The 16,569-nt window shown below is 31.7% G+C and overlaps 1 protein-coding gene across 1 annotated transcript in view; it reads left to right on the top strand.

Moving 5' to 3' along the window:
- LOC115889985 overlaps nt 1-16,569 on the top strand; it is a 103,029-nt gene that overhangs the window by 17,973 nt on the left and 68,487 nt on the right. The window contains exon 2 of the mRNA XM_030910087.1: nt 8,436-8,756. Coding sequence (XP_030765947.1) covers nt 8,543-8,756 — 214 coding nt within the window. The 5' untranslated portion in view covers nt 8,436-8,542. The remainder of the gene's footprint in view (nt 1-8,435; nt 8,757-16,569) is intronic.

The following is a 16,569-nucleotide window of genomic DNA, read 5'->3' as shown; positions in this document are numbered from 1 at the left end:
TTAGGGTACCTTTGGTCTCAAATCTCTGGATATTCCTTGCGACTGTAGATTTTCCAGGTATCGGTCTATTCGGATACAGAGCAGCAAACATGTCCGACACCTTTTGATAACTATTTCTTTGATAATACCATTTAATCATCAATACTTTTTCTTTGGTAGTGTAATTCATAGCTAATATTTTCGATGTAGGTATGAGTTTTTAATAATAATAATAAAGAACTAAATAGATAAATTTCTGAAATGACAACTTCATTTGACAGTTATCTTTTACCTTGACTGGTGCTCAAAGTAAATACAGGGCCATAAGAAAGGAGAAATATTTAAAAAGAAATCGGCGATAACTCGTAAACGGGCTAATCAAAAATATCTAAAGTTATTCTTTTGAATGTGGGTTTTAGTGCTCTTCAATAAACTTAAATAGAATTATTCTCTAAAATAATTAGGGAAGCCAATAATTGACCCCATTAAAATTTACATGTGATTTCCTATGTCCCGCTCCCGCTCTACGATGCAACACCAGGTATATAGATACGTATAATATATTTTAATTTTGGTGTTTCTGTTTTGTGTTATCGTTTTTCATTTTAAGATGAGTGGGTCATCTTAAACATGGATTCCGTGTTCTTAAAAGTTTTCTTTGTTTCAACTTCCACCAATGCCTCTTAGTGTATGAGTGAATGATTTTTAATGACTACTTAATGACTACTTTTAGTAAATGTTACTTTCACTACTAAATATTAGAAATTACAAGTAAAAGTCGTCAAATTTCACTGATCCAATGCATAATAGTTAATATATTCTAGTGATTGTCAACATTTACACATAATACATCAAAACAGCCACATGTCACATCCTATTAAGAAACAATTAAAGAATATGAAATGAATTTTAATTTTTCCCGAAATTTTTGCACCATTTCAATGGCCCCCGTATGTATATTTTGCATACAATTAATATTTAAATATAAAAGAACGAAACTAATAGCTAGCCCAGCGCGTAAAATGTTGAATATCAGATTATGATTAATACTTACTTCCGTTTAACTTGAAGACAGTGGAGACATCAACGCGCGAACATTCATGACAACCAATATCAGCTGAAAGGTTCTTTCCTCAAAACGCAGTAGTAGCCTGTTTAAAAAAATATGCATAAACTAACTAGATAACCGGTAACAATTAGAGCTGAATCGCCGACTATTTACCAGTGTTGAAAATTGCGTTTGTTTACGATACTATTCGAACCAGAATCGACCTTAAGGCTAATAGCTTTTTGCAAGTAAATATTAAATTATTACGTACGCAGATATGCGGCCCGATATAAATTTTAAATGCAAATGTTTGCCGTTTAGAATAACTAGATAAGTCGTGTCTGCGTACGAGTGTGTTATGTTGCTTTTGCACTGGCGATAGGGATGTTCAAAAATATCGATAGGGATATTTCAAAATGTCGGTATTAGGTATAAAAATAATACTGAACTGCAAAAAAAATGTTACTTGAGCTCTCCACTATTTCAGCTGATTATTATGTAAAATGACGTTCTGAATCCAATTATAGCTCCGGTTTTCTTCTATCACCCACTATTTTACACAGGATGAGTTTTCTACGATGTTCTCTATGGGTATCACGGAAACTACTGAAGATAGAGAGTCGGTTAAATGGGGAAAGTATTGCAGTTTTGTGGGGCCATAAATATGCGCCTTTCAGATTTTTGAAAAAGTTCATGGCTAACTAGATATTGAAAAAAAAACAAATTATTAGGGGCTATTTTAAGAATTGCCCCTAATTCCATTATAATCTATTTTAGACAAAATATTTTCAAATAAAAGTTGTAGATAATCACATCCTTAATAAGATTGTGTTGTTTATATTATGAAGATGACATGACAGTTTCTATGTTAACTACTGTCTATGGTCTAGTTTTTGTCTAGTTGACAAAATGTTGGTGATCCGTCAAGTTATTTTTAAATCATTATTTAAATAATTATTAATTCAGATATTCCCAGATATTCCTGATTTGTCGGAAAGTTCAGTGATTTGTGTTTATAGTTTGTGTTTTTATTAGTTTGTGCATTCTGATACTTAGAGTCGATCATCATTTTCGTGTTAGATACTAAACTTTTTTATTAAAGTCATTTTGACATTTTAGAAATAATTTATAAACCAAATAAAAAAATAGTTTAATCATAAATAAGTAAGTACATAGTTGGTAATATAAGGGTAATATCTAGTATTTTTAGTAACAGTTAATTAGTAGTCTATAATATTTTTACTATAGCGTAATTTAGTTGTTAAATAAAAAAAATAGGTGCTATGTGATCTATTGTTGGTGTCTAAAATGTATGTATTCATAATTTTAATTTTGCTTTAATTATGTTACACTTCTAATGATCTAATAAAATATAAAATGGCGGTAAAAAAGTCTATATTTATTATTTTATTACAAGGAATAATTTTGCGCTTGAATAACGTTACTATTTTAATTAGCGTTAATAAGTAACGGAACGCCAAAATTGTGTTATGCCAAAACTCTCCATTAGTTTCTTGCGGATCACCAGGTGGCTCTAAATGACGGACCCATTTGTTTTATATGTGTATCCAATCTATCTCTAGTACGTGACATTAGTCTATGACTGTCACATCCAAACTTTGTAAATTAAAATAAACAAAAATTGTAAATATGAATTTTTCAAATGAAGAAAAGCGTGTAGGATTATTGGTTCAATTTTTCTTGACCATACATTTTCGAGGATACGTTTTTTGAATGTCCGAAGTGCGGAAGAGAAATAACATCATCTATCGGGCTTTTCCGTCACAGAAAAGCTCACGAAAGAAAACGCCTTTTTTTAGAATTAGAATTAGAATAAGTGGGAGGGGGGTGAATCTCTGCGACCTTAGAGATCTATTGTGTCCCCCTTTCTTGAGTTATAACTCATCATACAGTCCCAGGACTTCCTACGGAGACCCGTGTCCCTCACAGTCGAGGAGCTACGACCCAGGCCGGGTAGACGAAACGGTAGCTTGTGTCGCCTGTTGGGTTTAGGATAGGAGGTAGGCTCCCGACCCTTGGAGGAGGTGGTAGCTTGTATGCCACTTGCGGAGGATGGTCTCACGCAAGGTCAGCCACCTCTCCTGTAGTTCTCTTTGGGTTTGGCCCCTTGGAACTTTCATTGTTACTGTTCCCAGTGTCGCTAGGGGGTTTCCCCACAGCTTCACCGGTGATGGTTTTATTACTATTATTATCAGATCTCATAGTGTTCCTATGAGTCGCTAGGGACAGTCGGTCCACTTCTACAGAGCCCCGCATGTAGAAGTAAGGGGTAAAATACAATGGGGTGCCCACCGGTGCCCCAAGGTTGAGGCTGTCCGTAGCCCCGCCCGGTATCGTTATATGTCTTGGTGCAATTCCCTGGCCACGACACTACAGTCAGGGACAAGACGATGAGTGAGATGCTTCTTAGACCAAGCCAAGTGCTAGAGGGGATTCCCCCCAGCACCTGACCAGGAGCTTCCCCACCAACGACAAGGTCTTGCATCTCCTAGGGGAAGAAAACGCCTTGCGTAACCATCTTCTGATATCGATATTTTAAAACCGATATGGATATTTAGGATATAATATCTCATCGATATTTTCTGAATATCGATAAGATGCTCATCTCTAACTCGTGGTACTATATGCATGTAGTATCTATGCTTTGGAAGAATTTTATAATGTGGAAAAGGACCTTGAATCGAACGAATATGGCCGGCCACTATAACAAGTCGATGAAAAATCGCGTTTAATTGGTCCGGTGTAACCGTGTTCTGTTAGGAATGACATTCTTTCGCTGTCTCACTTTCACATAGAAGAGATATATGGGTTATGGCGCAAATCGTAGATGAATGAACACTTGGATACGCTTGCTAAAGAGACTTCAGAGCTTTTCGACTATCTTCGATCCCTTGATGGGCTGTCACCCAGAGTAGGAGGAATTTATTTTCTCTGACTAATTTGTTCAGTTCCCCTAGATACTCTTTAACCAATTTAGAATCGACGGGGACGGTTATTGAGTTGATCGCTCTTAAGGCTGCTTTTCCCCCTACTAGATCTATAGAATTTGTCCAACGAACAAGATAACCTGCAAAAATGACAGAGAATACAATCTACTTTTTAATTTAAATTACAGAAAACAACTGTCAGTGTCATTATTCTACTGATAACTTTTAGTGATACCAATTAAAGTTAGGTTTTATATTTAGTGGTTTGAATAAAAATATGAAGGAAGTAAAATTTCGCCAAAATTATCATCGATTGTCATTCCGTCATATTGTGATATTTAACTCTTTATAATTCAGAGAATGACCCTAGATATTATGTAATGAGAATGATAGGTTCGAAGAAACACTACGCTTGTTATAGTTAGTTAAGAATAGGCGCTTGAGAATGTCGGGTGGCTCTTATGTAATCCTGAGCCTTACGATGGAATAAAGAAGTTATAAAAGAAATATACTGTTTTATTTGGAAAATACGAACTCCATTCAGACATCAGAAGTGGGATAGGTCTACTAAAAGTGCCACAAATGTTTTAAAAAGTTCCAATATACCATGGTGTGTGTGAATCCATAAATGCTGGAAAATGCAAAAAAAAGCAATAAGTCTAGCAATGCTAGTGAGTAAAAATGGATGATAGTACCTACCTACAGAAAAATTTGTAAATTGGTTATTACGAAAAAATCCTTTCGTCGAACTGCATGAATCCATTGTTTCTATTGATCAAATCTAAATCTTGATCAATAATTTCGACTTTGAAAACAATTTTAGAATCAAGGCAAGGTTTTAAAATATTTCTTCATGATAATGTTATTTATGCCATATGTCGTGTAAATTCTATAAACGAATCAAATTCTTTGACCCACTATAGTATTATTTATTGATATTAAGATATAAATGTCCCAAACATTCAACTTGAGGTATAATTAAACTTATTTTGTTGCAGATAATTTATTGTAAAATTACATAGTAATAATAACTAAATGATCGTTCAGTTACATAGTTTAAGTGCTTTATAATTCAGTAATTATTAATAACAATCTGACAAACTATGATATTGTTTTATTGAAATTTTATTACATATATCGAGACTAGTTATCGATGTGTTGTAATACTTATTTTAATACTAAGATTAATATTTGATCAGTGGTATTGGTATAAAAAAAAGAAAACACTTGTTAACAGATAGCTTTCAAGTGTGTTTTTTAATTTGCTTAAAACGAGTAGTCATTTTTCTAGGTATATCTATAAAAATATACTTATGTCGGTTTTTATTATGTTTTTTTATTGACATTGTTATAAAAATAGAATGCAGTGTAATTAAATATTTTTAATTAGAGAAATTTGTGTTTAGTATCGCTAACCCTTTTAAAAAAGGAGTTAATGAAAATGTTACCGTCTTTTAAATTAAATAAAAAGTAATAGAAATAGTGTATTAAAAACAGGACAGAAAATAACATAATAAAAATTAATAACAATTTGTAAATTAATACACTGACAGATATAACCACAGATTAGGTATCCTATAAGTATACAGATAAAAATCTTGTCCCTAATTCGTGGTACGAAAATTGTTTTTATGACGATGTGCAAACGAGTAAAATTTCCTGTGCGCAAAAATAAACTCGCGTAAAATAACAATAAACAGCGTAATAGAGAGATATCGCTAAACTGAATAGCGTGCATGGACGTTAATAAGGCCAGGTGTTATTTCCTTTACGTGAGTTGGTATTAACTCTCTTCATTTATAGTTATCGGATCGGAAAGAATTCTGTTCGCGTCGCGTCCGCTATTTAAACTTAACCTAACTTTGAATTTAAAACTTTAAAATTGTTTTCTTTCCTAGGTATTTTAAAACTAAAGGGCTAAAGTGCTTATTTCCAGTGCTTTATTGTTCAACGTCTGCCAGTGGGTTTAGGGCAACAAGCAATAAATTCTCTTAGAAGGGCTAAGGCGTCATCTGCTGTAAACCTAAGCCTCTTTGTAGGTTCTTTAATATTGAAAGAGGTGGAATCCATATTTTGGGCCATATTTATTTAATTAAAACTAATCCCAGCTACTTAAATATCAAATTACCTAATAAAAAAAAACTAAAGTAATAATTAAAAACAATTCAAACATAACCTAAAATAAAAGATCTCGCCGGCCGGCCCCGGTTGTCAAATACCCGCACATGCCCATTTAAGCAATTTTTAAACGTTATTTAGAAATAGCGCTTGGTGTAAGGTGTAATTGATCCGCAAATTACGTCAGGCGGTAACGTTATTAGCGGGTGTTGCGTTAAAAATTGACTCGCGCATATCGTAACCATGATAAGGTACGCGTAAATACTGCATGACGCTACTCCGTTTTCCGATATCTCTCTAATAACTGTGCCGGTCAGGCGCTGTGCACTATTTTAGAGGCCATAAGTGGGCGTGCTATGTGCGCAAACTAGTAACCTAACTAGTGCCCGATTCCGAAAATTGGAACCACGAAAAACAATAATGAAAAACAAAGTTTATAATCTGTATAATCTGTGATATAACTATGAAACGGGTCATTACAATTGGTGCTACATTTTGTGACATTATCATTATATATTTTCATCCGCTAAATGGATTTTCAAACAAATTTCACGGACGGGTAGCCCCACTAATTGTCTACACAGTGGCATAGCAAGTTTAATTTTTCTGTTTATTTAATATAATATATCTACAGGATAAAGTAAGAAGTTGTTATTTATTACATTATTATACAGGGTGCTACAAATTCGAGGTACCAGTATTGGTATCTCGGTAACCGTAATAGATACGAACATGGTTAAATTGGGACAAAGTTGCGCTTTGGGATGTTCACCAAGATGCCGTCAAAAAAGTTTTAAAAATGTCAAGGATTGCTGAGTGTTTTGGTAAAAACGTTTTTTTTTGAAAATTAATTTTATTTTTTCCTGTCGTTACTTTTAAGAAAATCAAAAAACTAATTGCACATTCTCATAGCCACTTTTTAAGGGCTATCTGATATCATTTTTAGATTTTCAAATTAGCTGATAATTTGTGAGATACAAAGGCCAACTTAATTTTTTTAAATGCGGACCTGCATTTTTTATTTCCGGTTTTGAAAAAACTCGGTCTTCTGAATACAATGATATGCCACACTTTATACGTTTTGTTGTTTTGGGTACCTTAACAAAAAAAACTATTTAATTATTATTTAAAATAATTTCAAGTCCGACTCTGTTTTTTTAAATTATTTAATCTGATTATATTCATCGCAATAATATTGATCAGCGCTAATTAACATTGAATAAGTAAAATCGAGCCAATTGGAAGATTCAAATAAATTATATCCAGGTCAGCAATTTAAAGATATTATTTTTTACTTTTTTTATTGTGAATTTGAAATCTCGGTGTGTGATCTAATAATATGCGTAATATTCATCGTAGTTATTATAAATAAATCAACTTCTACAAACTAGTTTCTAATGATCTACATGTTCGAAAGGGTTACCACCCTCCCTTTTGCACAAATTAATTTTTTTATTTATAGCTCTTTGAACTTTCTTCTTATACTTCCGAAAGCATTTTGTACTCTTTATTGTAAATGTTGAGATGTATTGATTTCACTTTTACAAATAATGACTTGAAGAAATGTATTCATTTGTACATTATTTTTTATTATTTTATTGCATTTGATTTTCCATATTCAATGTTTTACCCCACGTCATTATTAAATTTGAAAGCTTATCAATATTGTAACGATGAATAGATTAAATATTTAAAAAAACAGAGCCGGACTTGAAATTAGTTAAGATAAATTGTGTTCAAATATCCGAAACAAAAAAAAAATAGTGTGGTATATCACTGTACTCAGGAGACCGAGTTCTTTCAAAATCTTAAATAAAAAATGCAAGTCCGTATATTATCAGCTAATTTGAAAATCTAAAAATACTGTCAGATAGCCCATACAAAGTGGCTGTGAGAATGTGCAATTAGTTTTTTGATCTTCTTAAAAGTAACGACAGGAAAAAATAAAATTAATTTTCAAAAAAACCGTTTTTCCAAAAAACAGCAATCTTTGAAATTTTTAAAACTTTTTTGATGGCATCTTGGTGAACATCCCAAAGCGCAACTTTGCCCCAATTTAATCATGTTCGTATCTATTACGATTACCGAAATACCAATGCTCGTACCTCGAATTTGTAGCACCCTGTATAGGAGATCTCAGTGACACCCGCATCAATGGAAGCTTCAACGCTGTAAGTAATATAGCTATTAAAACTCGTACTGCATTAATGGCAGAATCAATAATACTAATTTTCATTATATTTGTACATCATCAATGTTATAAGACTATTTTTAGTAAATAAAAATTAAAAATCTTATCAATTTAAACTTTTATCCTTATAATCGGTTCTTATTTATTTCAGGAAAAGCTTGCAACATGTCATAGACATCAGATAACGATCGAAAAATAATAAAACGATCAATAAACGAACGAAATTTGAGACTAATTCGAATCCAAGGATAAAAAACAATGGAGAACAATTTGTTTTCCAGCTCAGCTCTATTCATCTACATTGTTGCCGTTTTGAACGTGGTTTATGGACAAGAAACCCCTTCAACTACCACGCCATCTTGCTATGGCGGTGGTTCGATCGCCACGGCTGTCATTGTGACGTTTTTCCTAACGTTACTGCTGGTAGCTGCGGTGCTGTATTTTTGGCAAAGAAGACAGAAAAACAACAAAGGTGAGTTTAGCCAATATTTTTAAATGTTCCCACCATTATTGATTATTGTTTTTTTTCTGTAAATATTTCTGAGATCACCTTTATACTAAAATTTATGTAGGGGTGGGATTGGTATTCATCCTTCCTGTACTTTTTCTTGATTTTTGCGAAAGTCAAATGTTAGAGCACTTAGCAAAACATAGACACCCAAAATCTCATTCCAATCGGAATAACGAAAAACTTGAAACTTGAAATATCTGAAAAAATGTGTTTATTTTTTTAAAGTTTGATGCCCCCTAGCGGGCGAACGAAGCACTTTTGTATAGGGGTAAATTGTGTTTAATGAACTTATTTTGATCCAAAAATACGTAGTAGTTCTAAAGCTTCATTCAGAATGGAATTCATTAGTGGAATAAATTTGTGGTTACAATTAGCGTAGATGTTTGTTCCTTTATTTCAATGTCAACATTCAGAACGTCAAAATTAGTAGTAGGCATTTTCAGTTAGTAGAAAAAGTTATCAAACTTTTTCTACTAGAAAGTAGAAGAATTTTCAGTTAGTAGAAAAAGTTATCAAACTTTTCCACTAATTATCCTTTAAAACTTGCGTGAAATGTCATTTTGGCCTTTGATTATCTTCCGCCAAGAGAAATTGTTCTAAAAATATACTTATATCGGTTTTATGATGTTTGGTTTTTAAGTTGATTTTTTTATAAGCTAAATATTAAGCTTTCTCTATTGATACAACGACTGGATATTTTATTAATTTTAATTGTGTTTTTAGGGTTCCGTACCCAAAGGGTAAAAACGGGAACCCTATTACTAAGACTTCGCTGTCCGTCCGTCCGTCCGTCTGTCTGTCACAAAGGTCTATCTTATGAACCGTTATAGCTATAGACAATTGAAATTTTTACAGATAATGTATCTATGTTGCCGCTATAAGAACAAATACTAAAAACAGAATTAAATAAATGTTTATAAATAAAAAAGTACTTTCACTAAACATTATCTTTTAAGTAAGAATTTTAATCTTTCAAGTCCTCGGTGGCCGCGTGGTTAAAGGCGTTAGGACTTTACGCTGCTATGACGTTGGAGCCGTAGTAAGGCAGGTTCGAATCCTAGTCAAGGCGACTTTTTTTTAATCGTTTTTTTTTAATTTTCACATATTTTTACATATTTATTTTTACTTTTTACATATTTATTATTGATTAATACAATTTTTAGTAATGTGTTTCTTCATTTTTTTTTAAATTACTTATACGCGCATTCAAAATTTCAGCTGAGTCGGAAAAAAGTTTATAATAATATTGTGTCTAATGTTCTACAGGGTGTCCCACTAAGAATAGCTCTTGGCTGTATCTCGGAAAGTATTAGCCGTAGGGGCTGCGGAAAACTAAAGAGGCTCTGGGAAATTGCTGGAAATTATTTTAAAGTTTGTAGAACAACCGCTAGGGGGCACAACTGTACCAAAAAATAAGAAAATGGAGTTTTTACACAATTTTGCCTAGATAAGGTGTACTATATGTAATAGCTTCATAATCTTCAGTAAATTTTGAATATTTTTTGTTAAAGCCATTTTCCCCTATCTACCAAAATAAAGTGGTGGGGGAAGGTTAGATCTGTTTTTATTTAAATATAAATAACTCTGGACTGGATGATCGGAATCCAACAAGCTTTTAAAAGAGCTTTTCTTACTCTATATTGTACCATATAAACAATAATAATAAGCTTTTGAACGTAGACGCTAGGGGACGTTGTCTTACAATTTAACAAACATTGCGCGTTTTTTCAAAAAAATTAAATGCAATAGTATATGTAATTTTATCTGATAGTAAAGAGTAGTAAAAGTTTAAAAAGTCAGCGAAAACCGCATCTTAATATCTTCTTTAAACCGAAGATATTAGCAAAATTATAATAAATACCAAAAATAAGCCCTTAATTACCTTATTTTTACAACACGGTATCAGTAGCCCTCTTAATTATGCCCATTCTAACAAAAAAATATGATAGAAACAGTTTATTTTAAAATCGACGAAATACCAGAATACCATAATACCAGAGGTATTAATATCTAATAATTAAGATATTAATAACAGTGAACAAGAAACGATGATTCAGTGAAGTGATGGTAGGCTTTGGAAAAAAGTTGCTTTTGACGTAATAGTATAAACGTCAAATTGTTATTAGATCAACATTTTGATAGTCTTATCAGCGTTTTTTATCTTTTAATTGCTTTTTCAAAATGCCAACATCAACTATTTCAAATAATAAAGGCATTTAAAGGTACAATATAGAGTAAGAAACGCTCTTTTGAACGAGCCCTCGCTTGTTGGATTCCGATTATCCAGTCCATAGTTATTAACCCAAGTAGCAAAAGAAGTTCTAAAAGGATTGAATTATTTTATAACAGTCGAATAGCGTTGTCTTAAGTACTGCTTGATTTTATTAAGCGTTTGGTTTCCACCATTCTGTTTTTTATAAAAGTTGTCATATTAAACTATTGTCTAGTGGTTTTTACAACGTATCCTATAACGCATTAAACGATAATTTCTTTTAGTATGATATAACACTTAATAAGACAATGCTATATGATAACAAACATATTATTTTATTAGACTCTTATACCCACCATGTAAGAGTTCTATAATATTCTATAACTAGTAGTCACAAGATCATATAATAGTTACTTAAACTTGTCTTATTAAAGTTGTATTACGTTGTATGATAGATATTTTATTGCGTTAAACTACGGTGCTGTATACAACACTAGTTATATAGCCTGCATTATAAAACTGGTTAAAAAATAAATATGTAACCTCATTATAAATTAAATAATATAACCTCATAGTTAAATGGTATACCTAGTTATTTATTTTGTTATTGTTGTTGTTGCAAAAGTAATATCTACGTACGAGTATAATCAATCACAGCTATTATGAATTCTGGACAAAGTTGGAAAAAAAGTTGACAAACGCAGTGGTAGTTATAAAGAGCATGTAAGAAAAACTCATCGAAATTACGACAAATAATCCCGAGAATTCCCTGGGTTCCCAAAAGCCAAAATCTCTCAGGTTGTCTGGCTTCTTCAAAGCATTGTTGCCACGTTGATGTAAAAGTTTTACTGTAGTAATGTTTGTATTGTTTTATTGTTGTTTTTCCAAGCCCTTAGGTTGCCGCTCACTCGTCGGGCATGCATGAAATGCATTGCGTGCATGAATCCATGAAAACCTGATCATGTTTGTTAGTTTAAATACTAATCAAATGAGATTGGGCAACATCTATTTGTCACAAATCTCAATATGCCAAAAATAGTTCTATAGTGCCTGGAAATTCTGCGTAATGATAGATATTTATCCAATACCGTTTTATTTTACAACAAAGATTTTATTTAAGGGATTCATTTATAATAAAATGGTTGTATTATAATTCGCCATGTTTAAGGCAAAATTTTTGTATGGCTTATGGCCGCCATTATATGAAGCAAAATTAAAAACATCAAAATAAATTGTAAAATGTTATTTTTGAGAACTATTTTGTGATAAGATTCCCACATACAGTAATAAACTGTTTAATTAAATTAAAAACAAGAATTTTTGAAAATGTTATTTTATTTTATTGTTTAAATTTATACGTAAACCTTAATCGAAATTAAAGCGCTTTAATTTTTGCCAAATACATACCTATAATCTACCAGTAAAATTTTCGGCGCAACAAAAATTGTCCCTACTTTTCAAACCCTATTAATGATTTTTTATATTACATATTTGTTGTACCTTCTGGCTCTACCCGCCATTTTCATTGTCGAGTAAAGTCTCCTTTTTAACAATCCACATCCTCTAGATTCATTTTACGACACGCTTAAAATATAATTTGCTCCTAATATTCTTCGGTAAAAATAAAATACTTTTTTACCTCGCTAAATGATCCAATGTTTTTATTGTTCTGTTTCTTAGATGTGATCACGTAATACACAATAAAACTAGTTTTATAATAGTTATATAACGCTGTGTAAAATAGTTGCATAAGAGTTGTATACCCTTTTTATAGAACTTCTATACTACTAAACGGTTGTATAAAAATGGGCCTTTTTTGGTTGTAAAGCTGTCATATTACGGTCTTATAGCACGTTATATGAATTGAGGTATCCTATAAAAATGATCACATAGCTGTTTATACAGCCTTTATAAAATAAAATTTGCCACTTGGGTAATATTTAAATAAAAACAGATCTAACCTTCCCCCACCACTTTATTTTGGTAGATAGGGGAAAATGGCTCTAACAAATAATATTCAAAATTTACTGAGGATTATGAAGCTATTATTTATAGTACACCTTATCTAGGCAAAATTGTGTAAAAATTCCATTTCCATATTTTTTTGTTGCAGTTGCGCCCCCTAGCGGTCGTTCTACAAACTTAAAAATAATTTCCAGCAATTTCTCATAGCCCCTTTAGTTACAAATATTTTTTTCCGTAAACCCTACGGCTAATACTTTCCGAAATACAGCCAAGAGCTATCCTTAGTGGGACACCCGGTATAGATAATGAATGGTACGGAACACTTCGTGCGCGAGTCCGACTCGCACTTGACCAATTTTTTAAATATTGTGAATGATCGTAAACTAAAAAGTATAAAGTGTAATTGAAATTTTACTAATTTATTCCACTAATTGCGGGGTTCTAAATGAAACTTCAGATGAAAATTAGAACACCCTGTATACTAATACCTATTTATAGCAATATGACTTTTAAAATAACAATGATTAAGTAATTGCCTAGGCAAGTAATTATTCACAGGAATTTTGCGGTTTAAAAATTATGTTAGTAGGTATACACTAATTCCAACATTCATATTTAATATTTATTTATGAAAATAGATATATGTACTCTCTTATCTACTGTAAAGGCACAGTTTATTGAGTACCATTTGGTCGTCTTTGTTTGTTTTTAAGTACCCGAGTGTCACTTGTTGCCCCTATTTCGGACACATGCTAGCAATTGACCAGTACCAATCTGGTACCATTACCGTAGATACGCAGACTTTTATGCGAATAATGGCTATAATATCTCTATTTACTAGTGGAGCTAATAAAAATTTATAAATTATATTGATTTGACGTCATGCAGTATAATGTCTTTTTACTTTAGAAAGCTTAAGTACCCTGTGCTTTTGGGAATTGTAAAATAATGATGAATACTTTCGGCGAATATCCATTAGGTGGAATTGCTTGGGTATAGAAAGTTGGCCAGGTAACAGAATTCTCGGTGAACTCATCATCGTACCGATATTGAACAAATAAAAGGAAAACATGCATATATACTTTCATTTGATGTCGATGTCCTAGTAATTATTTTAAAGAATTAATTATATCTTTTGTTTAAACTCGTAAATTATACAGGAACAGGAATCTTGGAAAGATGCTTAAAAATAGTTAAAAAAACAAATAGTCAATAACATTGTTAATATTCCCCTTCCTTGGTCATTCTGGTCAGTGGTTCTTATCAAATAAATTAAACAAAGATATTTGAACAAACCAATTTGAAAAAATAAATTACTTCATGTGCAATGACTATGTTGTGACCGTGCATCAACTACCTACGCGATGTTGGATGCAATCACATCGTCTGCGCAGCACAGTCTGCTTCTATTATATGTGTGAATTAAAAATAGTATTTCAAATACAACTTGAATGGAAAAAATCAGATGACCGGTTTAGTTCAAATTGACACAGTCTGCGCAGAGTCGATGCACAGTATTGTTTGAGGGAAACCACCTTAATGTGACTATAATACTAGTAAGTAGAATAATGCAAAATGTATTATCTATGTATAGGAATTAAATTATTCATAAGAAGCAAAATGTTTTCGTTCCTTTGGTTTTTTTTCTTTAAAAAAAAACACAATATTTAAGTAGTGAAAACTATTGTAGACGCTGTTGAGAACCATTGGTTTGTAATTAAATAGATTTTCTCGTTAGAAAACGTCGAGAAAAGTGCATTCTTTTAGAAGAAAACGTTACGTTTTTCCACGCGTTCGTTCCACTTAATCTCCGTCTAGATCTTCTGTCTTGTCTTACCGTTTCACTATCTATATTTGTATTATTATTTACATACGTGGTTAACAACGAGTTCAGAACGCCTAGCACAGATTTAAAATTATTTAAACTAGGTATATGTATTCACGGATTTTTTTACTATCTATTCTAACTTATAAGTTGTCGTGTATACAATTCTTAAACTTACTATAGCCCGGAAGTTAGCGGCGATCATTTATATAGTCTGTCCAACGACAAGATCCTTGACAATGAAAGATGTGTCTGTCATTTTAATTTCAAAGTAGTTTATTTTATTTTAAAAATAAATAAGTTGGCACAATTGGAACACATAGCAGGAAATTAATATATTTAAAATTTGAATGACAAGTGATTACTTCAAAATATTATGAAAAAAAAACTTTATAAAACTGAAAAAATGTAATCGAGTTATTTTATTCAAAAAAAACGGTATGTTTAATACAAAACAAACAAGAACAAAACACCACATACCAAAAAAATATAAAAAAGAACTATTTCTTACTTTCAAGCTTCAAGAAACTTATATACAAATTTGTAATATTAATAAAACAACATAAATAACACAAACTATTTTATTAATAATATAATAATAACACTTTCTAACCTAACCAAATTTTATACCTTAAAGGTTGATTAATTAACTTTAATCTTAATTTTTTTAACCAGTACCTTTTGACATTATTTTTCTGCAGTACTAAAATCCATTATTTTCCTATCGTGTGATATCGATATTTTATAGCTACTCCAGTTTTTAGAATATGTTTAGTACGATCCTTGTACCATATATGAGATGCACCATGTACCGAGTATTAACTATAAACTCTGCTCTGGGTCTACAGTTAATTCTCCCTCAATTTTTCAGCTACTTGACTTCAAAAGACACAAAATACACGTAATAACACGAATCAAAATTCATCATCTTCCAAAACGCAGGGTATTTGACATAAGTTGACACAAAATTATAACCTATAACTTGGCAAGACTTTGACAAGCCTCAAAAATCTAAAGGCGAGTTCATACGCATCGGCGTCCGTTTGTCGTTCATCGTTCCGTCAAACCAATGAAATTGAAATATGATCTGTAATTTTTGAAATAAACCAATAAAACTGATTAAAAACAACAAGAGACGACGTATGACGGATTTATATTTAAACCCATCCATAGTTAAGTTAATCATCATCTGTCATCGTCTGTCAAAATCTTACCTGATATAAAAACCAGAGAATAGATAGAGTCTGTTCAACGAGAGCAATTAGAATACTTGACAGTTTACAGTAGATAGTTGTTGTTAAAATAAAATGTCAACAAATACGAACTATTATTGTTTTTTTTTTCAGTTCAGTATAACATTCACATAAAAAGGAAAAAAAACTGTAAAATTATTTATTAAAGAAACATTCCCGTCATCAAATATCAGTAAATCAATCAGAATTCTTCCAAACTCGTGTCAGCTTCGAAAGTTTCTTCTGCTAAAGAATAAATAATCTTCACCATATATTCACTCTCTCTTTACAAATAACTACGTGCATGTCTGAAATTATTCAGATTTCAGATATGATAATTTGATTCAACCATTGTTTTACCTCACGTATTTTTACATCAGATTTTAGTTATTATAAATTAAAATCATATGGGTTTTCGATTTACTCTAAAATTATTCAAGTATTTGAGGCAATGAATACGTTTTGTTATTGATGGTAACTTGTTATCAAGAAATCCTTGAATTGAAAACATCAATAATTTGTCACAGTTGTATGCTCCAC

This window comes from Sitophilus oryzae, unplaced genomic scaffold, assembly GCF_002938485.1.
Source record: "Sitophilus oryzae breed Bouriz unplaced genomic scaffold, Soryzae_2.0 scaffold_857_pilon_pilon, whole genome shotgun sequence".
Lineage (NCBI taxonomy): Eukaryota > Metazoa > Arthropoda > Insecta > Coleoptera > Curculionidae > Sitophilus > Sitophilus oryzae.
Note: the sequence above shows the minus strand (reverse complement) of the source record. Positions and strands in the feature narration are given on the sequence as shown.